At 46.8% G+C, this 26,575-nt stretch overlaps 1 protein-coding gene across 5 annotated transcripts in view; it reads right to left on the bottom strand.

The window, feature by feature from the left end:
• The window catches only part of LOC139242191 (LIM and calponin homology domains-containing protein 1-like), a 570,211-nt gene that overhangs the window by 254,391 nt on the left and 289,245 nt on the right, over positions 1-26,575 (bottom strand). For all 5 annotated transcript variants that reach the window (XM_070870287.1, XM_070870279.1, XM_070870273.1 and 2 more), the window contains exon 3: positions 26,336-26,405. In XM_070870287.1, the coding sequence (XP_070726388.1) occupies positions 26,336-26,405 (70 nt within the window). The remainder of the gene's footprint in view (positions 1-26,335; positions 26,406-26,575) is intronic.

The raw sequence follows: 26,575 nt of genomic DNA on the forward strand, positions 1-26,575 counted from the left end.
TTTTGCTGGTGATGAGTGTCGTTAAGCCCCAGAATTTTTAGTCATAGATTTTTGTCACAGCGGCTTTGAATCACCCCTTTGGGTGAAAACACTGAAATTGCACATTATGGGCTCAGTTTGAGCAAACAACCAGGTGGAATCGATGTCTATGGTGCAAAGTTTCAGGCAGGGTCCAGCGGTGATGCTGATGTTTGGCAAGAGAACGTTTTTGGTCATCGAGTCAGAGCCCGTTGTTTTATGCAATCACTGATGTAAATATGGAGGCTGAGTCAAAACTGTGCGGACTATCAGATAGTGACCGCCGGTGCCGAACATGCCAAAGTTTGCTGGGTTAGGGAAGGTTACCCACTTGAGCATATTCTGGGCAGGCACCATGCCACTAAGGATGCATCTTGGGTGCCCGGCTGCTCGAGGGGTCTGGAAACTCCGTTGGACAGTGTCAGAGCAGGAGGGGAGGGGTATCAGGGTCCCCCACCCCACAAGGAATTACCAAAATGCCCCATTGACCCCTTTGCAGGGGGTCATCAATGGTCACATGAAACTTCTGCAATTTTTGGGAGCCTTGGCCTCAAATAATAACAAGAAGTAATTATTAAGGCCAAACCATTTCTACAGAGTAAATATATCTCCTTCAGCTTTACAGGAACAAGTAATACATGAAGAGCAGGGCTTCTCTCATATGCTCCACCTTGCTTCACACTGTTGGAGGCTTCGAAATAAAGAACATAAACATTTTATTCAACTTTTGCCATTATTAAGATAGAATTGCAAATATCTGGCCGCAATTAACAAAACGTGTAAAACAAAAGTAGAATATGCAATGGTTTTGTTACTGCTAAGGTCTGTATTTCGGACTGATTTTACTAAGCAGTTTCATTCATTACTAAACCCTTCCAACAGTCACCTTTCTTTGGCACATTTCAGCTGCATATGCTGTTCAAGACAAGTCTCTAATGCTTATATAACACTCTAAAAAGAAAATACTTTCTGTGCCATTCAAATAAGTGCAATCAGATCAACAGGTCTGAAGGATGAAGTAGAATGTGCCCCAGTCCATTGAACATAGTAACAAAGTAATGAGAAAAGAGTTGGAGCCACAGGGCTCCTGGTAAATTATGGTCATGCCAACAATGCACTGATGTACTAAAACACAAGGTGCACAACGCAATCAATTGCATAAGATTAGAACAAAGAACTTTGTGATAACTAAGCCATAACTGAGTCTTTGGTTACCCACAGTGTTAGTCACATACAGACGATGCACAATTCTTGCTGGTGGTTTACACTATTTATAGCATAAGTGAATCCAAGAACATAACCAATGAACAGCAAACTGGTCAGTCCATCAATGCTAGAAATGTCATAAACCAGCAATAGGATTTACAAGATGTATGTATACTGACAGTTGAAGGCAACGGGGGGAGCGAGGAGGATTAAAACTTAATGGGCAGCATAGCCTACTAAAATCAATTGGAAAGTCTGAATATTTAAAATATATTAAAAATTTCCACCGGCAGTGCAAGCCACCCTATAGTTGGAACTACGGATCCCCCACCCATCCAGGCCGAAATACTGCTGGGAGCCCAGTATAGATATTATAATGAGCCCGACCCCAATAGATCCACGTAGATCAGAGTGGAGGGAGATGGGAGGAGCATGGGCTGCAACACTGGATTGGAAAATCCTGACCAAATAGTGGGTGAGGTTGAAACCAAGAAAAGCAGCAAGATTACAAAGATCACAAATATGCTACTGGGAACCAACTCTTGTAAAGGTTACCCGAAAAAAAGTTCTAAAGACCAAGAACAGAGGCAGAGAGAACAAAGAGGACCGGAAGAAGGGGGACAAGTGGTGCTTTCAATCTTAGCAAATCTGATTCATTCACAGTAGATTTAAGATTGTTACTGCCCCACTAAGATAATACAATTTGTAATACTTTAAACTTTCTCTGGGTTTAATGTTTTCAGAATGTGCCCATTCCTTAACAAAGTAATAACAGTGAAAAACTGCCTTAGTTGTTTAAGGCTGCAAGATCTTTTTTCCCAGGATCCTGTTGTATTTACTTAAATAGTGTATTCATGCTTAAACACTGAAGGTTGGTCACCAAGACTTCCTAGTATTATAGTCTGCTTGGATTATCTTGTGTAAAAACTCGGAACAACCAACATTGGTTGCAAATGATTTAGTGATAGAAACTGACACAACATTGTTAGGTTAACGATCTCACTTCCTCAATCATAAAATACAAAATAAAATCTTTAACTGGGCGTGCTGAGAACAAAATATTTGTCTGAGAGCTCCACTTCAAGATAAATGGTAATACATTTTTAACACATTTATAAAAATTCATAGGTACAATGATGTAATCAGTGATGCAGTTGCATCATGCAAATGTTGACTGCATCCAGCATTACAAATTCTCTTCATTTTCTCTTTGGCCCTAAGCTCTGGAATTCCCTTCCTAACGCTGTCTCCGGCATTTCGCTTCCTTTGAGGGGCGCTGCTGGGGTGGTAGAGCAGAACTGAAGCTAGCGCTACAACAGCAGTTCCCTTCAATTAAAGGGGAGGGCCACTGTGTGCTCTGCATAACCCTTTTGATGGTCGCCACTGGGCTACCAGGGACACGTGAGACCGGGCCAGCAGCCCAGCACCTATGACAGAGTGCTGGGCTGCACCATGGTGGCCCGGTCCACACTAGGGCCATCATGGCCGGGCCGACCCAAGAGTCGGCCGACCAACACAGATGGTGGCTCGCTGCGCTGAACGCCTCCCCTTTAAACAGCGCCCCGGGAGCGGACATCAGCTTGCTCCAATCTAGCAGCCAGTGGAGCAATTTCCTCCATGGGGCGTTAAGGGGTCGGTGCGGGGCGATGAGGGGCCGGTTGCGCAGTGGCCCGGGACGCCAAATGCAGGGCGCGGCACTGCCGGGACATCGCCTCCGAAAACTTTCCCGGGAGGCGGTAGCGTTCCCCTCACCCAGACAAAAACGCCCCCCCCCCGACCGGAAGGCACTAACACGGCTATAAAAAGGGGCAATTTCACCCGTGTTTTAAAAAAAAGAAAAAATTGCATTTATATAGCATCATTCACAACCTCAGGACATTCCAAAGTGCGGGCTGTGAGGTGCCGGTTGCATGGTGGACAGCCAATGAAGTACTTTTGAAGTTGTGACAGGGAAACCTGGCAGTCAATTTGCACACAGCAAGGCGTCAAAAACAATGGGGGGGATTTTAACTCCAAAAAACGGGCGGGTTTGAGTTGGATGGTAAGTTAAAGTGTTAAAAATCTGAATCTCGCCCCCATCCCATCTACAACACGCCTACTTCCGGTTTTAGCGGATGCAAGACAGGAAGCGTGTGGTTAACCCACTCCCAGGAGGCCGGCTGGCACTTTAAATGTTATAATGAGGCTCCATCCTCATTTTGAAGCTCCATTTTAAATTTAACTCTGGCTGGCCTCGGGGAAAACTCCAGCTAAAGGGAGGCGAGAACTGCTGGATCCAGGAGGTAAGTACCTTTACACTTACCTGCTGGATCTAGCGCATCTGCCTCGCCAACCCCTCATCAATCGGGCATCCCCCTCCCCCCGGATATTTCCGATCTCCCCTCAATCTCCCCCATGAGACTCCAATCTCCCCTCACCCTTCTGCCTCCTGATCTCCTCCGACCTCTGATCTCCAAACTCACACTCCGGCATTCCAATCTCTGATCCCCGGCCTCCGACGCCCCCTCCGCCCTTCCGATCTCCGGCCCCCAATCGTTGACACCCACCCCGCCCCCCACCAATCTCCCCTCCGGCCTTCTGATCTCTGATCTCCGGCCCCCGATAACCCCTCCGATCCCTCCCTCTCTCCTCCCTGCTCCTTGGCTGCGGCCTAGTGCTGCAGGCCTGCCCGCCCAACAGCCAGACAACCTTTCAATCTCCCCGCAAATAATGGTGATTCCTCTGTATGTAAATTTTTTTTGTGAACTCAGTACTACACTCAGTACTACACCATAACAGCTGGAGGGAGATTTTAAGCTTCTTTGCCCTAGCACTTCATCTTCTTCCTTCTCCAGCTACAGTTTTGTGAAAACAGCACAATTTGCTGACCTTTGATCCTGAATAGCCTGTTTTGGATGAAAACTGTGAGAACAATTGAGAGCTTCCCATGCGCACGCTGTACTCACCACATTCATCAGGACACCGTCAAAACAAAACGCAACAACCATCAGGAAAGTACTCAGCATGCTGTAGGTTTCGAGCTCTGTCGAAAATGGGCACAGCAAAATGAAACAAAGGTTATCATAACATCCTGTTTTCACAAAAACCATGGCTTGCACAGGAGGGAAACAAAGGCCTGAATTTTATTGGGAAGAACAGGACCCGACCCCACCTGTTTTTTTTTTAAGGTTATATTTGCCCCCAAAGTGATGAAGTAGCATCTGTGTCCTGGTGAGAGTAATCAACTGTCATTTTATTAACAGATAACATGGGCTGGATTCTCCTCTTCGGGATGAGGTAACAGATGGGTTGGAACTTCTTCCCGCCCCTCTGTCTTTCTTCTGACCCCAACTCATTTCTCTGAGCCGGAGTCATTACATATGTATGGAGGAATTCCCGACACCAAGAGGCAGCACTCCAGTGTCCAGCTGCAAAATCCACTACAGAATCAGAAGAGGCAACCGGACATTTAAAGGAGCCTAACTGTCCCAAAAATCCAGGGAGCTACAGCCCCGTAGGCCTAGATTCCTGCACTTAAATACACCGGTAGCCATTTGCCCCATCCTAATAGAGATCCCAGCTGCCTGCACCTTGCCTGCCGAGCGCATTTAAATGTAGCAATGGTAGGCACAATGTTAGGGCCACTGAAGGTGGAAGAGGGCCTGGTTGTGATAACTTCTCCCTCTTTACCACTCCTGGTGCCACGTTCTGAGATTTGGGCTCATTCAGAGCCCTTTTTATAAAACGATGTGTTAATTTGCAACACCTAAAGCTCTGATTGGGCCCCTTTGATGAGAAGTCCTGATTGCTGATTGATCCCTTTGGAGGATACGACACACCCAGTAATTTAACTTTGCAAAGTGTAGTTCGATCCATTCTGACTGCCGACTCCAGACAGAATAGAGCTCACTTGGAACAGATAGGGCTCGCTCTCACGGATTAACACCTTTTCCCACCCCCACAAAGAAGTTCCTGCCCCCACCCCCCCAAGTGCCTGAACTTCCCTCCCACGCCCAAGTTCTTCAACACCTCCCCCCGCCCAAGATCCTGACCTCCACCCCCCAGCCCAAGTGCCTGACCTAGATCCCTTGCCCAGGTTCCTGACCTTCCCGCCTCTGCCCAAGTTTCCGACCTCTCCACTGCCCCCCCACAAGTTCCTGTCCTTCTAATCCTGCCCATGTTTCTGACATTCACCCTTGCCCAGGTTCCTGACCTTCCCCCCTCCGCCCAAGTTCCCGACCTCTCCACTGCCCCCCCACAAGTTCCTGTCCTTCTAATCCTGCCCATGTTTCTGACATTCTCCCTCGCCCAAGTTCCTGACCTTCTTACCCCACCACACCACGCGCCCCCCCGACCCCAGGGTTCCTGACCTCTCCCGCCCAAGTTCTTCCCCCACAGATTCATGACCTTCTCCCACCAACATGTTCCCGACCTTCCTCACCCACACCCCGCCATAGATGAGGCATTGTGTATGGGTCACAGATTAGTAACAGCTTTATTGGGTATGAAGTGAATAATGACAGTGTCGTGACTTCCGGATTTCATCCAGTCCAATGATATCACTTGTCATGCCTGCACCGAGATTTCCAAGAAATCAACCAGGTCGAGGGGGAAGGAAAGGGAGAATGTGGTGCGAGTGTAAAAGGGGTGGGGGTGGAACAACGTGACTGTCTTACCATCTGGATCACATTCTCGCTCTCACCCTTCCCCCTTTAGACCTGGATCACGTTCCGCCTCCATACCTACTGCACTCTCCGTGCTCTTTACCCTCCCACCCTCCACCGAGCACCTCTCCCTGAGTTCCTGACCGCCTCTCCCCTCCCTTTTCACCCCTCTGATCTCCTCTGCCCATCACCTCTCTCTGGCTCCTCCCAATCTCTCTCTGCCCCTCTCTCCCCAGTCTCTCTCTCTGCCCCACTTTCTCTCTCTGCCCCACTCTATCTCGCTCTGCCCTACTCTCTCTCTGCCCCATTCTCTCTCACTTAGCCCCACTCTCGCTTTCGCTCTGACTCTCTCTGACCCAATCTCTCTCTCTCTGCCCCACTCTATCTCTCTGGCCCACTCTCTCTCTCTGCCCACTCTCTCTCGCTTAGCCCCACTCTCTGTTTTGCTCTGTCTCTCTCTGCCACAATCTCTCTCTCTCCCCCACTCTCTCTCTCCCCCTCTCTCTCTGCCCCAGTTTCTCTCTCTGCCCCACTCTCTCTCTCTCTCTCTCTCCAGTCTCTTTCTTCCCCCTCTCCCTCTATCTCCCCAATCTCTCTCTCCCCCTCTTTCTCTCCCCTCTCTTTCTCCTTCCCTCTTTCTGCCCCACTCTCTTTGCCCCACTCTCTCTCTCTCTCCCACTCTCTCTCGCTCCCAGTCTCTTTCTCCCTCTCTCTCTCTCTGCTGCCTCTCTCCCTCTCCCCACTATATCTTGCTCTGACTCTCTATCCTTCTCTCTCTCTCTCTCCCCAATCTCTCATTCTTCCCCTCTTTCTCTGCCCCACTCTCTCTCTCTGCCCCCCCTCTCTCTCTCTCTCTCTGCCCCACTCTTTATCCCTGCTCGCTCTTTCTCCTCAATCTCTCTCTTCCTCCCCCCCCTTCTCTCATTCTGACTCTCTCTCTCTCTCTCTCGCCCTCTCTCTCTCCAAAATTCACCGTCCCCACGGAGTTTGGGCAGTCGACCAAATAAATCGATCGACCGCCGTGGTTGGGTACTTTTCCCTCCCCGAGCCATATTCAGCTCAGGGAGCATTTCAGCAGTGTTCACTTCCACCAGAACCTGCACGGTGAAGCCGCTGTAAAAGAGGGTTTCCAGCAGAGAGGGAAGCAGCGTGCGGGCCACTGGAAAGGGACTAACACAGCGAAATTCACCGAGGAAAAGGTAGGACTTTTCCTGGCAGTGCCCCCACCAGGTTTTCGATGCGGTGCTCGAATGCGACACCGCTGGGACCCTTTGGTAGGTAAAAAGTTTTATTACCGTCATGTATGTACTTTTGGGATCACGAGCCACTAGATGGCATCACTGTTGGAGGCCATTGGGCTGCACTCACGTGTGTGCAGCCCAAGTATAAAAGGCCAGCCATTTTGTATGTTAGTCACTTTGGGCCTTAATAAAGCAGAGCCAAGGTCATACTTCTTGGAGTTAAACAGTACTCAGTCTAACAGTTATTGCATACACAACATTTGGCGACGAGGCAACAAGAACCTTTGCAAGCAAAAATGAGCACAATTGGATTGTTGGAGCGATTTGTGGAAGGAGAAGATTGGGCAGACTTTGTGAGCCATTTGAGCCAGTTCTTCGTGGCCAACAAAATGGAGTAGGTCAGCGACGCAGATCGGCGGCGGGCGGTGTTCCTCACGGTTTGCGGTCCAAAAATTTATGGTCTGATAAAGAATCTACTCCTGCCTGTGAGTCCAACAGAGAAGGCATATGAAGAATTGTGTACACTGGTACAGGACCACCTTAACCCAGATGAAGGCATCATCATCTCGAGATACAGATTCTACACACATGTCCGCTCAGAGGGCCAGAATGCAGCAGAATTCGTTGCCGACCTGACACATCTAGCAGAACCGTGTAAGCTCGGGGTTGTGTTGGCAGACATGCTGCGGGACTTCTTTGTAATTGGCATCAACCACAAGGTGATCCTGCGCAAACTACTGGCGGTGGAGACGTTGGACTTGAACAGGGTCATCATGATCGCTCCGTCATGCATGACGACGGATAGACGTCTAAAGCAGATATCAGTGAAAAATTGAAACTCGGCAAGTACTGTAAATATGATTGATTCGGCATTCGGCAGAGCGGCACATGGCAGGGTCTACCCAACTGCGTACACGAAACCTGTGGCTGCCCAAAGTCCGCCAGCGGGAATATATCTGACTTCTCTGTGTTGGCATTGTGGGGGAAAACACCGGCACCAGCAGTGCCGATTTAAGCAATATAGTTGCAAAGGCTGTCTGAGAGTGGGGCATCTCCAGCGCAAGTGTCCGCAGATGAGCAAGCGTGCTGCGACACACCATGTGGAGGATGATGGTCAGACTAGCGCGGATCCGGATACGCAATCCGAGATACCACAGGAAGAAGTGTATGGACTGTACTCGTTCCTAACTAAGAGCAAACCGATAATGATCAACGTGAAATTTAATGGGGTGCCGATATTGATGGAATTGGACACGGGGGCGAGTCAATAGATAATGAGCTAGAGGGCATACTAAGGCTGTGAGGCCCAGGTTGAGTCCAGTCAATGCCAAGTTGCGCACGTACTCCAAAGAACTCATAACGGTGATTGGTAGTGCCACAATTAAAGTGTCGTATGACGGTGCAGTTCATGAGTTACCGCTATGGATTGTCCCAGGCAATGGCCCAACGCTGTTCGGCAGGAACTGGCTTGAAAAAATCAGATGTGATTGGAACGACATCAAGGCGTTGTCATCGGAGAAAGATACATGTGCCCAAGTACTGAGCAAGTTCCCCTCGCTGTTCGAACCAGGCATCGGCAACTTCACAGGAGCCAAGGTGCAGATCCATGTGGACTCGGATGCAAGACCCGTCCATCATAAAGCTCGGGCAGTTCCGTATATGATGAGGGAGAAAGTCGAAATCGAACTGGACAGACTCCAGCATGACGGGATCATATCACCGGTTGAATTTAATGAATGGGCCAGCCCCTTTGTTCCTGTGCTGAATCTGTGGAGACTACATGGCTATGATCAACAGGGTTTCGAAACAGGATCAGTACCCATTATCAAAGGATGATGACTTGTTTGCAATGCTAGCCGAGGAGAGGTCGTTCACCAAACTGGACTTGACGTCGGCCTACATGACACAGGAGCTGGTCGAGACGTCGAAGAGACTTACGTGCATTAGCACGCATAAAGGACTGGGAATTCGCTCGGCTGCAGCAATATTTCAGAGGAACATGGAGAGTCTATTGAAGTCCGTTCCCAGAACCACCGTGTTCCAAGATGACATCCTGATCACGGGTCGTGACTCCGAGGAACATCTGAACAATCTGGAAGAGGGTCTACATCGTCTGACTCAGTGGGACTCAGATTCGAAGTGCGTCTTCATGGCACCAGAAGTCAAATTCCTGGGGAGGAAAATTGCTGCTGACGGCATCAGGCCCACGGACGCGAAAACCAAGGCCATCAAGAATGCACCCAAGCCGCAGAATGTGACGGAGCTGCGTTCATTCCTGGGCCTACTCAACTACTTCGGTAACTTCCTACCTAAATTGAGCACCTTGTTAGAACCACTGCACATGCTGCTAAGAAAAGGCAACAACTGGGTGTGGGGTGCGTCTCAAAAGAGAGCTTTTGAGAAAGCCACTAACCTGCTTTGCTCTAACAAGCTGCTAGTACATTATGACCCATGTAAACGTTTAGTATTGGCCTGTGATGCTTCATCATATGGAATTGGTTGTGCACGCCAACAAGCTAATGAGTCGGGTAAACTTCAACCAGTCGCATATGCTTCAAAAAATTTGTCTAAAGCGGAAAGAGCCGACAGCATGGTAGAGAAAGAAGCACTAGCCTGTGTGTATGGGGTTAAATAGGTGCATCAGTACCTGTTTGGTCTTTGGTTTGAACTGGAGAACTGGATTGAAGGCCGACAAATCCCCAGGGCCTAATCGTCTGCATCCCAGAGTATTAAGGAGGTGGCCCTAGAAATAGTTGATGCATTGGTGATCATTTTCCAACAGTCTATCGACTCTGGATCAGTTCCTATGGACTGGAGGGTAGCTAATGTAACACCACTTTTTAAAAAAGGATTGAGAGAGAAAACGGGAAATTATAGACCGGTTAGCCTGACATCAGTAGTGGGGAAAATGTTGGAATCAATTATTAAGGATGAAATAGCAGCGCATTAGGAAAGCAGTGACAGGATCGGACCAAGTCAGCATGGATTTGTGAAAGGGAAATCATGCTTGACAAATCTTCTGGAATTTTTTGAGGATGTAACGAGTAGAGTGGACAAGGGAGAACCAATGGATGTGGTGTATTTGGACTTTCAAAAGGCCTTTGACAAGGTCCCATATAAGAGATTGGTGTGCAAAATCAAAGCACATGGTTTTGGCAGTAATGTACTGGCGTGGATAGAGAATTGGTTGGCAGACAGGAAACATAGAAACATAGAAAACAGGTGCAGGAGTAGGCCATTCGGCCCTTCTAGCCTGCACCGCCATTCAATGAGTTCATGGCTGAACATGCAACTTCAGTACCCCATTCCTGCTTTCTCGCCATACCCCTTGATCCCCCTAGTAGTAAGGACTTCATCTAACTCCCTTTTGAATATATTTAGTGAATTGGCCTCAACTACTTTCTGTGGTAGAGAATTCCACAGGTTCACCACTCTCTGGGTGAAGAAGTTTCTCCTCATCTCGGTCCTAAATGGCTTACCCCTTATCCTCAGACTGTGACCCCTGGTTCTGGACTTCCCCAACATTGGGAACATTCTTCCTGCATCTAGCCTGTCTAAACCCATCAGAATTTTAAACGTTTCTATGAGGTCCCCTCTCATTCTTCTGAACTCCAGTGAATACAAGCCGAGTTGATCCAGTCTTTCTTGATAGGTCAGTCCCACCATCCCGGGAATCAGTCTGGTGAATCTTCGCTGCACTCCCTCAATAGCAAGAATGTCCTTCCTCAAGTTAGGAGACCAAAACTGTACACAATACTCCAGGTGTAGCCTCACCAAGGCCCTGTACAACTGTAGCAACACCTCCCTGCCCCTGTACTCAAATTCCCTCACTATGAAGGCCAACATGCCATTTGCTTTCTTAAACGCCTGCTGTACCTGCATGCCAACCTTCAATGACTGATGTACCATGACACCCAGGTCTCGTTGCACCTCCCCTTTTCCTAATCTGTCACCATTCAGATAATAGTCTGTCTCTCTGTTTTTACCACCAAAGTGGATAACCTCACATTTATCCACATTATACTTCATCTGCCATGCATTTGCCCACTCGCCTAACCTTTCCAAGTCGCTCTGCAGCCTCATAGCATCCTCCTCGCAGCTCACACTGCCACCCAACTTAGTGTCATCCGCAAATTTGGAGATACTACATTTAATCCCCTCGTGTAAATCATTAATGTACAGTGTAAACAGCTGGGGCCCCAGCACAGAACCTTGCGGTACCCCACTAGTCACTGCCTGCCATTCTGAAAAGTACCCATTTACTCCTACTCTTTGCTTCCTGTCTGGCAACCAGTTCTCAATCCATGTCAGCACACTACCCCCAATCCCATGTGCTTTAACTTTGCACATTAATCTCTTGTGTGGGACCTTGTCGAAAGCCTTCTGAAAGTCCAAATATACCACATCAACTGGTTCTCCCTTGTCCACTCTACTGGAAACATCCTCAAAAAATTCCAGAAGATTTGTCAAGCATAATTTCCCTTTCACAAATCCATGCTGACTTGGACCTATCATGTCACCTCTTTCCAAATGGGCTGCTATGACATCCTTAATAATTGATTCCATCATTTTACCCACTACCGATGTCAGGCTGACCGTCTATAATTCCCTGTTTTCTCTCTCCCTCCTTTTTTAAAAAGTGGGGTTACATTGGCTACCCTCCACTCGACAGGAACTGATCCAGAGTCAATGGAATATTGGAAAATGACTGTCAATGCATCCGCTATTTCCAAGGCCACCTCCTTAAGTACTCTGGGATGCAGTCCATCAGGCCCTGGGGATTTATCGGCCTTCAATCCCATCAGTTTCCCCAACACAATTTCCCAACTAATAAGGATTTCCCTCAGTTCCTCCTCCTTACTAGACCCTCTGACCTCTTTTATATCCGGAAGGTTGTTTGTGTCCTCCTTAGTGAATACCGAACCAAAGTACTTGTTCAATTGGTCCGCCATTTCTTTGTTCCCCGTTATGACTTCCCCTGATTCTGACTGCAGGGGACCTACGTTTGTCTTTACTAACCTTTTTCTCTTTACATATCTATAGAAACTTTTGCAATCCGTCTTAATGTTCCCTGCAAGCTTCTTCTCGTACTCCATTTTCCCTGCCTTAATCAAACCCTTTGTCCTCCTCTGCTGAGTTCTAAATTTCTCCCAGTCCCCGGGTTCGTTGCTATTTCTAGCCAATTTGTATGCCACTTCCTTGGCTTTAATACTATTCCTGATTTCCCTTGATAGCCACGGTTGAGCCACCTTCCCTTTTTTATTTTTACGCCAGACAGGAATGTACAATTGTTGTAGTTCATCCATGCGGTCTTTAAATGTCTGCCAATGCCCATCCACAGTCAACCCCTTAAGTATCATTCGCCAATCTATCCTAGCCAATTCACGCCTCATACCTTCAAAGTTACCCTTCTTTAAGTTCTGGACCATGGTCTCTGAATTAACTGCTTCATTCTCCATCCTAATGCAGAATTCCACCATATTATGGTCACTCTTCCCCAAGGGGCCTCGCATAACGAGATTGCTAATTAATCCTCTCTCATTACACAACACCCAGTCTAAGATAGCCTCCCCCCTAGTTGGTTCCTCGACATATTGGTCTAGAAAACCATCCGTTATGCACTCCAGGAAATCCTCCTCCACCGTATTGCTTCCAGTTTGGTTAGCCCAATCTATGTGCATATTAAAGTCACCCATTATAACTGCTGCACCCTTATTGCATGCACCCCTAATTTCCTGTTTGATGCCCTCCCCAACATCACTACTACTGTTTGGAGGTCTGTACACAACTCCCACTAACATTTTTTGCCCTTTGGTGTTCTGCAGCTCTACCCATATAGATTCCACATCATCCAAGCTAATGTTCTTCCTAACTATTGCATTAATCTCCTCCTTAACCAGCAATGCTACCCCACCTCCTTTTCCTTTTATTCTATCCTTCCTGAATGTTGAATACCCCTGGATGTTGAGTTCCCAGCCCTGATCATCCTGGAGCCACGTCTCTGTAATCCCAATCACATCATATTTGTTAACATCTATTTGCACAGTTAATTCATCCACCTTATTACGGATACTCCTTGCATTAAGACACAAAGCCTTCAGGCTTGTTTTTTTAACACCCTTTGTCCTTTTAGAATTTTGCTGTACAGTGGCCCTTTTTGTTCTTTGCCTTGGGTTTCTTTGCCCTCCACTTTTCCTCATCTCCTTTCTATCTTTTGCAGAGAGTCGGCATAAACGGGTCCTTTTCGGAATTTCTTGTTTGATGCTGTCCCCAACCTCACTACTACTGTTTGGTGGCCTGTACAAAACTTCCACCAGCGTTTTCTGCCCTTTGGTATTCCACAGCTCCACCCATACCGATTCCACATCATCCAAGCCAATGTCCTTCCTTACTATTGCATTGATTTCCTCTTTAACCAGCAACGCCACCCCGCCTCCTTTTTCTTTCTGTCTATCCTTCCTAAATGTTGAATACCACTGGATGTTGAGTTCCCAGACTTGGTCACCCTGGAGCCATGTCTCTGTGATGCCAATTACATCATATCCATTAACTGCTATCTGCGCAGTTAATTCGTCCACCTTATTCTGAATACTCCTTGCATTGAGGCACAGAGCCTTCAGGCTTGTCTTTTTAACACACCTTGCCCCTTTAGAATTTTTCTGTAATGTGGCCCTTTTTGTTTTTTGCCTTGGGATTCCCTGCCCTCCACTTTTACTGTTCTCCTTTCTATCATTTGCCTCTGTCTCCCTTTTATTTCCCTCTGCCTTGCTGCATAGGTTCCCGTCCCCCTGCCATATTAGTTTAACTCCTCCCCAACAGCACTAGCAAACACTCCTCCTAGGACATTGGTTCCGGTCCTGCCCAGGTGCAGACCGTCTGGTTTGTACTGGTCTCACCTTCCCCAGAACCGGTTCCAATACCCCAGGAATTTGAATCACTCCCTTCTGCAGCACTCCTCAAGCCATGTATTCATCTGAGCTATCCTGCAATTCCTACTCTGACTAGCACGTGGCACTGGTAGCAATCCTGAGATTACTACTTTTGAGGTCCTACTTTTTAATTTAGATCCTAGCTCCCCAAATTCGTCTCGTAGGACTTCATCCTGTTTTTTACCTATATCGTTGGTACCTATGTGCACCACGACAACTGGCTGTTCACCCTCCCTTTTCAGAATTTCCTGCCCCTGCTCCAAGACATCCTTGACCCTTACACCAGGGAGGCAACATACCATCCTGGAGTCTCGGTTGCAACCGCAGAAACGCCTATCTATTCCCCTTACAATTCAATCCCCTATCACTATAGCTCTCCCACTCTTTTTCCTGTCCTCCTGTGCAGATCCACCCATGGTGCCATAAACTTGGCTGCTGCTGCCCTCCCCTGATGAGTCATCCCCCTCAACAGTACCCAAAGCGGTGTATCTGTTTTGCAGGGGGATGACCGCAGGGGACCCCTGCACTACTTTCCTTGCACTGCTCTTCCTGTTGGTCACCCATTTACTATCTGCCTGTGTACCCTTTACCTGCGGTGAGACCAACTCGCTAAACGTGCAATTCACGTCATTCTCAGCATCGTGCATGCTCCAGAGTGAATCCACCCTCAGCTCCAGTGCTGCAATGCGTTCTGTCAGGATCTGCAGGCGGATACACTTCCCGCACACGTAGTCGTCAGGGACACCGGATGCGTCCCTGAGTTCCCACATAGTACAGGATATGACCCTAGAAATAGTGGATGCATTGGTGATCATTTTCCAACAGTCTATTGACTCTGGATCAGTTCCTATGGACTAGAGGGTAGCTAATGTAATGCCACTTTTTAAAAAAGGAGGGAGAGAGAAAACGGGGAATTATCGACTGGTTAGCCTGACATCAGTAGTGGGGAAAATGTTGGAATCAATTATTAAAGATGAAATAGCAACGCATTTAGAAAGCAGTGACAGGATCGGTCCAAGTCAGCATGGATTTATGAAAGGGAAATCATGCTTGACAAATCTTCTAGAATTTTTTGAGGATGTAACTCGTAGAGTAGACAAGGGAGAACCAGTGGATGTGGTGTATTTAGACTTTCAAAAGGCTTTTGACAAGGTCCCACACAAGAGATTGGTGAGCAAAATTAAAGCATTTGGTATTGGGGGTAACATATTGACGTGGATAGAGAACTGGTTGGCAGACAGGAAGCAGAGCGTCGGGATAAACGGGTCCTTTTCAGAATGGCAGGCAGTGACTAGTGGGGTGCCGCAGGGTTCAGTGCTGGGACCCCAGCTATTTACAATATACATCAATGATTTAGATGAAGGAATTGAGTGTAATATCTCCAAGTTTGCAGATGACACTAAGCTGGTTGGCAATGTGAGCTGTGAGGAGGGTGATTTGAGGCTGCAGGGTAACTTAGACAGGTTAGGTGAGTGGGCAAATGCATGGCAGATGCAGTATAATGTGGATAAATGTGAGGTTATCCACTTTGGTGGCAAAAACACGAAGGCAGAATATTATCTGAATGGCGGCAGATTAGGAAAAGGGGAGGTGCAACGAGACCTGAGTGTCATGGTACATCAGTCATTGAAGGTTGGCATGCAGGTGCAGCAGGCAGTGAAGAAGGCAAATGGCATGTTGGCCTTCATAGCTAGGGGATTTGAGTATAGGAGCAGGGAGGTCTTGCTGCAGCTGTACAGGACCTTGGTGAGGCCTCACCTAGAATGTTGTGTTCAGTTTTGGTCTTCTAATCTGAAGAAGGATGTTCTTGCTATTGAGAGAGTGCAGAGGAGGTTCACCAGACTGATTCCCGGGATGGCAGGACTGACATATGATGGAGAGACTGGATCGACTGAGCCTGTATTCACTGGAGTTTAGAAGAATGAGAGGGGATCTCATAGAAACATATCAAATTCTGATGGGACTGGACAGTTTAGATGCAGGAAGAATGTTCCCGATGTTGGGGGAGTCCAGAACCAGGGGTCACAGTCTAAGGATAAGGGGTAAGCCATTGAGTATGAAGCGAGTAACCCAAGGGTCACAGCAGACCCACCTGTCATGCATACTGCTGAGTTATAGGACAAGACCACACACGCTTACCAGGATCTCGCCTGCTGAACTAATGATGAAGAGAGGTCTTAAGACCAAGCTATCTCTTGTACACCCTGACTTGAATAATCATAGAAACATAGAAACATAGAAAATAGGTGCAGGAGAAGGCCATTCGGCCCTTCGAGCCTGCACCACCATTCAATAAGATCATGGTTGATCATTCACCCCAGTAGCTCTTCCTGCTTTCTCTCCATACCCCTTGATCCCTTTAGCCGTAAGGGCCATATCTAACTCCCTCTTGTATATAGCCAATGAACTGGCATCAGCAACTCTCTGCGGTAGGGAATTCCACAGGTTAACACTCTCTGAGTGAAGAAGTTTCTCCTCATCTCAGTCCTAAATGGCTTACCCCTTATCCTTAGACTATATCCCCTGGTTCTGGACTTCCCCAGCATCGGGAACATTCTTCCTGTATCTAACCTGTCCCAATGTTTCTATGAGTTCCCCTCTCATCCTTCTAAACTCCAGTGAATAAAGGCCCAGTTGATCCAGTCTCTCCTCATATGTCAGTCCAGCCATCCTGGGAATTAGTCTGGTGAACCTTCGCTGCTCTCTCTCAGATTAGGAGACCAGAACTGAACACAATATTTCAGATGAGGCCTCACCAAGGCCCTGTACAACTGCAGCAAGACCTCCCTGCTCCTATACTTAAAATCCCTAGCTATGAAGGCCAACATACCATTTGCCTTCTTCACCGCCTGCTGTACCTGCATGCCAACTTTCAATGACTGATGAACCATGACACCCAGGTCTCGTTGCACTTCCCCTTTTCCTAATCTGCCACCATTCAGATAATATTCTACCTTCGTGTTTTTGCCACCAAAGTAGATATAGATGATGTTGAATATAGAAGACAAAGTCAGCAAGGGTATCATGATCACGCAGCTGTGTCAAGCGATATTTCTGTAAATTATCCTGTATATGTTCTGAATTATGGTCAGGGTCCCAAGTGGATCACTGGTACTATCATGGCCAAGGAGGGCAATAGAGTATTTATTGTCAAGCTCAAAAATTGGCAGGAAACATGGGTCAGACAAAGCTGCGGCACACAGACGAACCGGAACAGTCAGAGGAAGAGACAATCGATGAGCAACCAACCTACCCCCAGTCATCAGAGGACTCAGTGGTCATCAGTGAATCGGGACTTTTAATCACTGACATGTTCAATGAAAATGGACTTTCAATCCCTGACATGGCCATTGGCACTCCCACCAGGTCAGCCACCTAGCCACCAAACACAACAGACTCTGAACACTCACCCAAGGCTGGAGTTGAACTGAGACGGTCAACCCGGGAGCGTAAAACACCGGACTGTCTCAATTTGTAAAAGACCGTGTTAATATTACAGAGGGAGGTATTGTCATGTATTTACTTTTGGGATCACTAGCCACTAGATGGCGTCACTGTTGGAGGCCATTGGGCTGCACGCACGTGTGTGCAGCCGAAGTATAAAAGGCCAGCCATTTTGTATATTAGTCACTTTGGGCCTCAATAAAGCAGAGCCAAGGTCATACCTCTTGGAGTTAAACAGTACTCAGTCTAACAATTATTGCATACACAACAATTACTTATTATTGTTTTTATTTCATTTTCCAGCATTTGCAGTATTTATCCCTTGATATAGTTTTATTAATTAGTAGCGTTTTTATTTCATTTTCCATGGTCTGCAGTATTTAGCTTTTCATATAGTTTTTATTGTTTTGGCTCCATTAAACCTGCTGCTCAGAGGTTTGCACATACCCCTGTACTTTTGTACAACTTTCAGGTCTGACTCTTTAGTGGAGTCCTGTGGGCTGCAGAGACCTACTTGGCAGGGTTCACCCTGAGGATGGGCCGAGTGTTGGGAGGGTGACACCTGGTACACCTGGTCAGAAGCAGGGCGGCACACAGGAGAATGTGTCGCCGTCAGCACAGTGCAGACAGGCAGCGGGCAAGGGAGGCAGCAGCCATGATTTATTCATTCTGCGGCAGACCAGTGTGCCCGTCATCTTCACCAGCCCAAATCAGGATTGCGATTGGCTGCTTGAGGACAAGGGATATTCCCTGTCCACTTGGCTGCTCACTCCACTGTGGAACCCCAGGACAGTGCCAGAGCATGCATACAATGATGCTCATTGTGTCACCAGGTGCATCATCGAGCAGCGCATAGATTAAGCAGTGATTCCGGTGCCTGGACCGCTCTGGTAGCACCTTGCAGTACTCTTCTCAACGGGTCTCCATAAATGTCGTGGGCTGCCGCATGCTGCATAACCTGGCCATCATGAAGGGACAGCCACTGGAGGTCAAGCCAGCAGTACCATCTGAGGAGGAGGATCCCCGTCGCCCCAGAGCTAGGAGGCATCGACCCATCATCACCCTGGAAGGGCCAGGTACAGACTGGCCAACACTCTCCTGGGAGGGTATGTCCTCACATGTATGGAGGTGCCTGACACCTCCCCTGCAATCTCCCTCCATGCGTTATATACTGCCTGTCTGCCAGGTCTCCCCACGTCAGGAAACATTATTCATCTTCTGTCCTCCACACCATCCATCAGTGTCTCCAGCTCCATATCAGTGACTCTGTTGGCTCTCCTTGCACCTCTTACACCAGCCATCCTTCCAAACTCCTTCCCCCCTTCGGGGCCAGCAGCTGTCTCATTAGAAACCCTTACCTGAATGCTGAATTTCTCAGTGGTGATAACGCTCAAATTAAGACAGCCACACCACTGAAAAATCCACTATGGAAGGGTTCATTAGCGCTGGAACCCATTTGTTTACTTTTGGAGCTGAATATGGGGTGGCCCAGCCACAAAATAATTTTGGCGCTAATGGTCACAAAAAGGTCGGGGGAGCACCAGCTTTCCAGCGGTACTGAATTTTGGGCCCACTTTCTCTAAGTGTTCAATTTGAGCAGTTATGAAAGACTAATAGGGCTCAAAATTCAGTACCAATAACCTGCTGTCAAAGATCTCCTTGAATGTCCCTCTTTCATGTGATCATCCTGAGTTTATGCCCTATTGTTATTGATTACCCTAAACAGCACTCAAAATGGGAGATGTTGCAAAAATGACACACATGGCAGGGTGATTTCATAAATTGCCAGCATTTAAGGAATCACAAACTGCTGTACATATTTGGATGCTTGCAGTAACTGTCAGTGATTCTTCATGAGCAGTGACACTGTCTGGACTTATTGACTTTGGCGCCCAATCATGAGATCACAAATTCTAGTGTAATAATAAGGATGTTCTACACAAAATATCAGCTTCCAGAAACCCAGATTTTCTGACTGGGTTGGTTGTAGAATTTATGTGGATGGGGAGGGAGGAGTAATTGATGGAAACTGTTTTAGTGGTAAGATTCTATTAAATAAAGGCAAGTATGATTCCTTCCTGGCAAGTTAGTCAAGCCTCTGGTTACAGGTCCTGTTCATTATATTGATGCTTTATTGGTTCAATGTTTTGCCCACAACTTGACCAGATGTGTTTTCTGTCAGCTGTGGCTCAGTGGGTAGCACACTCGCCTCTGAGCCAGAAGGTTGTGGGTTCAAGTCCCACTCCAGGAACTTGAGTACATAAATCTACGCTGACACTCCCAGTGCATTGCTGAGGGAGTGCTGTACTGTCTGAGGTGCCGTCTTTTGGATGAGACATTAACTCGAGGCCCTGTCTGCCCTCTCGGGTGGATGTAAAAGATCCCATGGCACTATTTTGAAGAAGAGCAGGGGAGTTATCCCCTGTGTCCTGGATGATATTTATCCCTCAATCAACATATCAAAAACTGATTATCTGATCATTATCACATTCTTGTTTGTGGGAGTTTGCTGTGAGAAAATTGGCTGCCACGTTTCACATATTACAACAGTGACTACCCTCCAAAACTATTTAATTGGCTGTAAAGCACCATGAGACGTCTGGTGGTTGTGAAAGGCGCTACATAAATGCAAGTCTTTCTTCCGTTCTTTCGCTCAGAAGGCCTCAAAACTAATGATGTAGATAATCACATTGATAGTCCAGGCAAAAGTCCTGAAACCCAATCGCAGGCTGAGGCTTGAGCAGCAGCTCCAGGCTCGGCAAAATGGTTTGGCCCACTTCCATCTTCCTTGTATATCGTACTGCGCATGTGCGACCAGATCGAGCATGCATGTGCAAAAGGGGCGGGGTCCACCTCATGCATGCACAGAAGGACACAAAATGTCCGTGCAGATAATCACTTTGTTTATAAAATTCCTTGGAGGTCTCTGGAGGTTTCTGCTCCCTTTGCTTCTCACTCCTTCCTCTTTGGATTCTGTATCAAGTGTCCCACTGTACCTTCGGCTTGGCAGTGATAGATTCCCATTAATGTCGGGAGCTTGCCCTGCATGTATAATTAACAGTGACACAGAAAAATGGATTGGAATCACAGCAGGGTTAGGATGCTGGCAGACCTCCCACCCTGCCCCATCTCCAGTGGCAAAAGTCTCCTGGGAAAGTCCAGTACACTGATTCCATCCCTTCCCTGGCCTCACTCTGCTTCCACCAGACTATGTGCAATCCTGGTATCTAGCACGTTCCTGAACTGAGCTTTAAACCGTACATTATTTCCATCACCAAGACTACTTAGTTTTACTTCTGCAACAATGCCCACTTCTGTCCTTAACTTAGCCCTTCCACTGCTGAAAACCTCATTCATGCTTTTGTCACCCCTAGATTCAGTTATTCCATCACTCTCCTTTGCTGGCTTTCCTTTGTCCATGCTCCATAAACACCAACTTGTCCAAAATGCAACTGCTCATATCCTGTCCCACACTAAGGCTTGCTCATCCATCCCTCACTGGCCTACACCGGCTCCCTGTGTCCTAATACATTAAAGTTAAAATCCTCATGGAAACGATGCAGTCTGGGAGGGAGGATGGAATTTGGCACTGAACCCATTTCCAACTTCCACTCCTTTCTGATCACTTTGCTAAATTCCACCATTTTGTGATGTCACAGTTGGATCGAAGACTGGTGGGATGGCAGTCTCCCAATGAAATCCCACCAGTTTGATCCAATGTGCAGTCCAAGGCTGATTAAAAAAATGTGCTTGGAATAATGAGATTTCAAATGCATGGGACTTTGCATTGTGAATATTTCAGTCCTGAGACAACAGCCATTGTGGAATGTCCACCACCTATTTCCCATTGTGGAATGTCCACCATCTATTTCCCATTGTGGAATGTCCACCATCTATTTCCCATTGTGGAATGCCCACCATCTATTTCCCATTGTGGAATGCCCACCATCTATTCCCCATTGTGGAATGTCCACCATCTATTTCCCATTGTGGAATGCCCACCATCTATTCCCCATTGTGGAATGTCCACCATCTATTTCCCATTGTGGAATGCCCACCATCTATTTCCCATTGTGGAATGTCCACCATCTATTTCCCATTGTGGAATGCCCACCATTTATTCCCCATTGTGGAGGGCCCACCATCTATTCCCCATTGTGGAATGCCCACCATCTATTCCCCATTGTGGAATGTCCACCATCTATTCCCCATTGTGGAATGTCCACCATCTATTCCCCATTGTGGAGGGCCAACCATCTATTCCCCATTGTGGAGGGCCAACCATCTATTCCCCATTGTGGAATGTCCACCATCTATTCCCCATTGTGGAGGGCCAACCATCTATTCCCCATTGTGGAGGGCCCACCATCATAGAATCATAGAAAGTTATATAGAGGCCATAAAAGGAGACCATTCAACCCATTGTGATATGCAGGCCGAAAAATAGATATATAGCCTAGCTCTTGGTCCATAGCCTTGTAGGTTACAATACTTCAAGTGCATATCCAAGTAATTTTTAAATGCCCTGAGGGTTTCTGTCTCTACCATCCTTTCAAGAAGTGAGTTTCAGTTCTGGGTGAAAAAAGTTCTTCTCAACTCCCCTCTAATCCTTCTTCCAATCATTTAAGTCTATGCCCCCTAGGTATTGATCTCTCTGTTAAGGGAAATAGGTCCTTTCTCCATTCTATCTAGGCCCCTCATAATGTTATACACCTCAATTAAATCTCCCCTCAGCCTCCTCTGTTTCAAAGAAAACAACTCCAGCTTATCCAATTTTTCCTTATAGCTAAAACTCTCCAGTCCTGGCAACATTCTCGTAAATCTGTTCTGTACCCTCTCTAGTGCAATCACATCTTTCCTGTAATGTGGTGAGCAGAACTGTACGCGGTATTCTAGCTGTGGTCCAATTAGTCTTTCATACAGTTCAAGCATAACCTCCCTGCTCTCCTATTTTATGCCTTGGCTAATAAAGGAAAGTATCCCGTATGCCTTTTTAACCACCTACCTGTCCTGCAACCTTCAGGGATCTGTGGACATGCACTGCAATGTCCCTTTGTTCCTCTACACTTCTCAGGGTCCTACCATTTATTGTGTATTCCCTTGCCTTGTTAGCCCTCCCAAAATGCATTACCTCACATTTCTCCAGATTGAATTTCATTTGCCACTTTTCTGCTCGTCTTACCAATACCATCTTATCTTCCTGCAGCCTACAACTTTTTTCCTCACTATCAACGCACGACCAATTTTTGTATTATCTGCAAACCTCTTAATCATGCCCCATACATTGAAGTCTAAATCATTGATATATACCACAAAAAGCACAGGCCTAGTATTGAGCCCTGCGGAACCCCACTGGAAACTGCCTTCCAGTCATAAAAACACCCATCGACCATTACCCTTTGCTTCCTGCCACTGAGCTAATTTTGGAGACAATGTGGCACTTTCCCTTGGATCCCATGGGCTTAATGTGTCTCCCATTTCTTTATTCCCCATTATAATTTCTCCTGTCTCTGCCTGTAAGGAATCCACATTTACTTTTGCTCATCTCTTCCTTTTTCTATACCTAGAGAAGCTTTTACAATATGTTTTTATATCTCTTGCTAGTTTACTCATATTCTATTTCTCTTTATCAATTTCTTGGTCTTCCTTTGCTGAATTCTAAATTCCTCCCCATCCTCATGCGTACTACTCTTTTTGGCAACATAATAAACCTCTTCCTTTGATCTAATACAGGTGCAGCATCCCAAATTCGGAACCCTCGGGACCGAGGTCGTTCCAGATTTTGCGTTTTTCCAGACTTTGGAACATCTTTCTGACGTCACGAATCTGGAAACACCTGGGATTTTGGAATGTCAGAAAGGTGGGGGGGCTACCTGTTGAGGAGCTGTTCGGGCCGTCCGGGGCCTGCCAAGGAGGTGTTTGCGTCAGGCGGGACCCCGCTGAGGTGGTGTCCGGGCGGGTCTCCACTGAGGTGGTGTCCGGGCGGGGCTCCGCTGAGGAGGAGTTCGCTCAGGCAGGCCCCGCCAAGGAGGTGTTCGCACGGGCCGGCGAGGAGGCCACGAGGTAAGGGCAGCGAGGTAAGCGGCGACGAGGCGAGACCCCGAGGTCAGGCAGGGTCGAGCAGGGTCATCCGGTCCGGATTCCGCAACATCTTACGGATTCTGCCATGAATCGTCCCGGAGTCTGTATTCCAGAACATTCCGGATTCCGGAACTCCGGATTTTGGACGCTGCACCTGTACAATCTTTAACTTCTCTTTGCTTCCTGTCACTGAGCCAATTTAAAATCTAACTTGCCACTTTCCCATGGGTTTTTACTTTTCTGGCCAGTCTGCTATATGGGATCTTGTCAAAAGCCTTGCTAATATCCATGAAGACTACATCAAACGCGCCACCCTCATCAACCCTCCTAGTTACCTCCTCAAAAAATTCAATCAAGTTAGTAATTCCATGCTGACTGTCCTTGATTAATCCGTGCCTTTCTAAATGACGATTAATACCGTCCCTCAGAATGATTTCCAATCATTTTCCCACCATCGAGGTTAGGCTGACTGTCCTGTAATTACTCGTACTATCCCTTTCTCTCTTTTTAAACAATGGTACAATGTTAGCAGTCCTCCAGTCCTCTGGCACCATGCTTGTAGCCAGAGAGGTTTGGAAAATAATGGTCAGAGCCTCCACTATTTCCTCCCTTGTTTCTCTTAACAGCCTGGACTACATTTCCTTTCCCATTGTGGACTGGACACCATTATGGTGACTTGAATTAAAATTTTTGAGGGATCCATTTTTTCGTTATTTAACCTGCTTAGAAGCAATAGTTATCATACTGCAAAAACTGTGTGTCTGACTCAGACATAAATGATGTATAATCACATTCCTTCTGTCTATTAAAAGCTGCAGTTGTCAGAATGGAAACTTCTTATAAATGATTGCAGGTATGGTCTGTTCTTGTGTGCTGAAATTGTTTATTTGGCACCTCTATAAATAGATTATGGAGTGTTTATGAATGCCTTTATCTTGATTAAATTGTAGTAAAGATTTTAAAACTTTCCAATCATTAAATGAACAAGTCTAAGCACTTAACATATGCTCTAGAATTTAGCCCTGAGACGAGTTCTATGGAATACGAACATGAATTGTAAATGTGTTAATACCTCTGTGGAAATAGTGGAGAGAGAAATGTTAGACATAAGCATAAGTTAGTATCACACGGCATAATTCCAGGGTCTGGGTGTGTTTTCAATACAAGATGTAACAGATAATCAGGTTGAAATCATGCTTTAATCTGGTGCCTTCATTAAGAGAGCAGAGAGAAGAATTTCATTTAAGAATGCTAACACACTCATTATTAATACTTCACAGTTTGATTTCAACATCACTTTATTGTGTTTAATACCCAGTTACAGAGGACATGTGAAAATGGCTGGGAATCTCAGCCACAAAATTAAAACACCATTTGTTCATACAAACCTTGTTATCCTTCCAGCATTTTCATAATACGAATTCCCTGACAGGAAAACTAACGATGGCTGAGCCATCTCAGATTTGTGCTTACTGAACCAGAGAGTCTGTTGAGAATGACATAGTTAACAAATGGAAGTGGATTGATACAGGATCTGAACACTCGGGGCTGGATTTTCAGTTTGTTACCGCCTCAGTTTTCACTCTGGAAGGGCAGCAATGGCGGCGGTAAGCTCTTCTGGGCGAGCAGCCAACTAGCTTCCAGTGCCCCGGTTTTCAGGCCCAGTTTCAGCGGGGCACCGAGCATTACCTCCTGGAAGAGGCGAGCTGGTGTGCAACGCCCCTGGTTGTGGCACTGGCTCGATTTTTGGCCCCCGCCCGATCCGCAGCACTCCATGGAGCGCCGTGCTGGGACCACCTGTGAAAGCAGGCAGTCCGAGTTGTAGCAGCTGAGTGAGGTAAGTAATGTCGATCTCAGGTAAGTTTGATTGTTTTTGATGGGGTTTTTTTGTGATTTATGTTGTGGTGGTGTGAGATATTTATTGAGAATGCTTTTAGTGTTTTTGTTTCTCCCCAGGCCTCTCTTAGAGTGCTCCAAGGCCAGTTGTTTAGCTCGGGATTTTTGCATGCTCAACCAGCCTAGCACCCTTAGAGAGATATGCAATGCCTCGCACTTAGGGCCCAGCTGCCGAATTTTGATGACTGAGGCGCAAACTGTTCCCGGGCGTGAACTTTACCACCCCACCGCCATTACCATCCCAAAATGAGCAAAGCCAAACATCCAGCCCAATGATCTTAATTGAATTCCACTGACATTTCCACAGCACCTTCTTGCTGAAATAACAGGGCTCTCTATTTCTGTGAATGTTCTCCCAGTCTTTCATTATTGCTCTGGCGATAGACTTCCAGATCCCCAAGGGAAACAGGTAACACCAGGTCTTCGCCATTTCCCCAAGGGTTTCTGCCAGTCTCCTACCAGAGATAGATTTAGGATTAAAAAAATAAGACTAATTGGAATCGCATTTACACACGGGTCTAGTTCAAACGATGGTGGGTTACAATCCCACAAGATTCATGTGCACAATCTATGCTAGCACTTCAGTGTGGCAGTGAGGGGATGCTACATTGTCAAAGGTGCCATTCTTTGGATTATATATTGATTGAAATCCCATCTGTCTGTCCCAGAGGCTCAGATGAATGTTGCAGATTCCATGGCACTTCTGAAGACAGCTGGGAATCTTAGACAGCATTGGACATTGCCGTCACAGAGTGGCTGCCGCATTTGCTTAAATAACAACAATCAGTATCCTTCAAAAATAGGCAAGATGGTTTGTGAAGTTTTAAGATGAAAGGAGCTATACAAATAAAGATAAAAAGAAGAACCCAAAACTCACCAGTCCTGCAATGGGAGTTGGCAGCCGATTGATCTTCTTCACAGCCCCAGGCTTTATTGCATTTAATAACCTGTGAATAGAAGCAACAAGAAACAATAAATATTCCCTAAATTTATACAGCCTGGAAAATCTTTAACTGAAGCCAATCGAATCAGGTTTTCATGAAGTCACAGGGTTAAATACTCTAATCATCAAAAAGCTCAAGTGCTGGTGTCAAAGAGTTATCAGTCACTGCTGGAA

The sequence above is a fragment of the Pristiophorus japonicus genome, chromosome 2 (genome assembly GCF_044704955.1).
Source record: "Pristiophorus japonicus isolate sPriJap1 chromosome 2, sPriJap1.hap1, whole genome shotgun sequence".
Classification (NCBI taxonomy): domain Eukaryota; kingdom Metazoa; phylum Chordata; class Chondrichthyes; family Pristiophoridae; genus Pristiophorus; species Pristiophorus japonicus.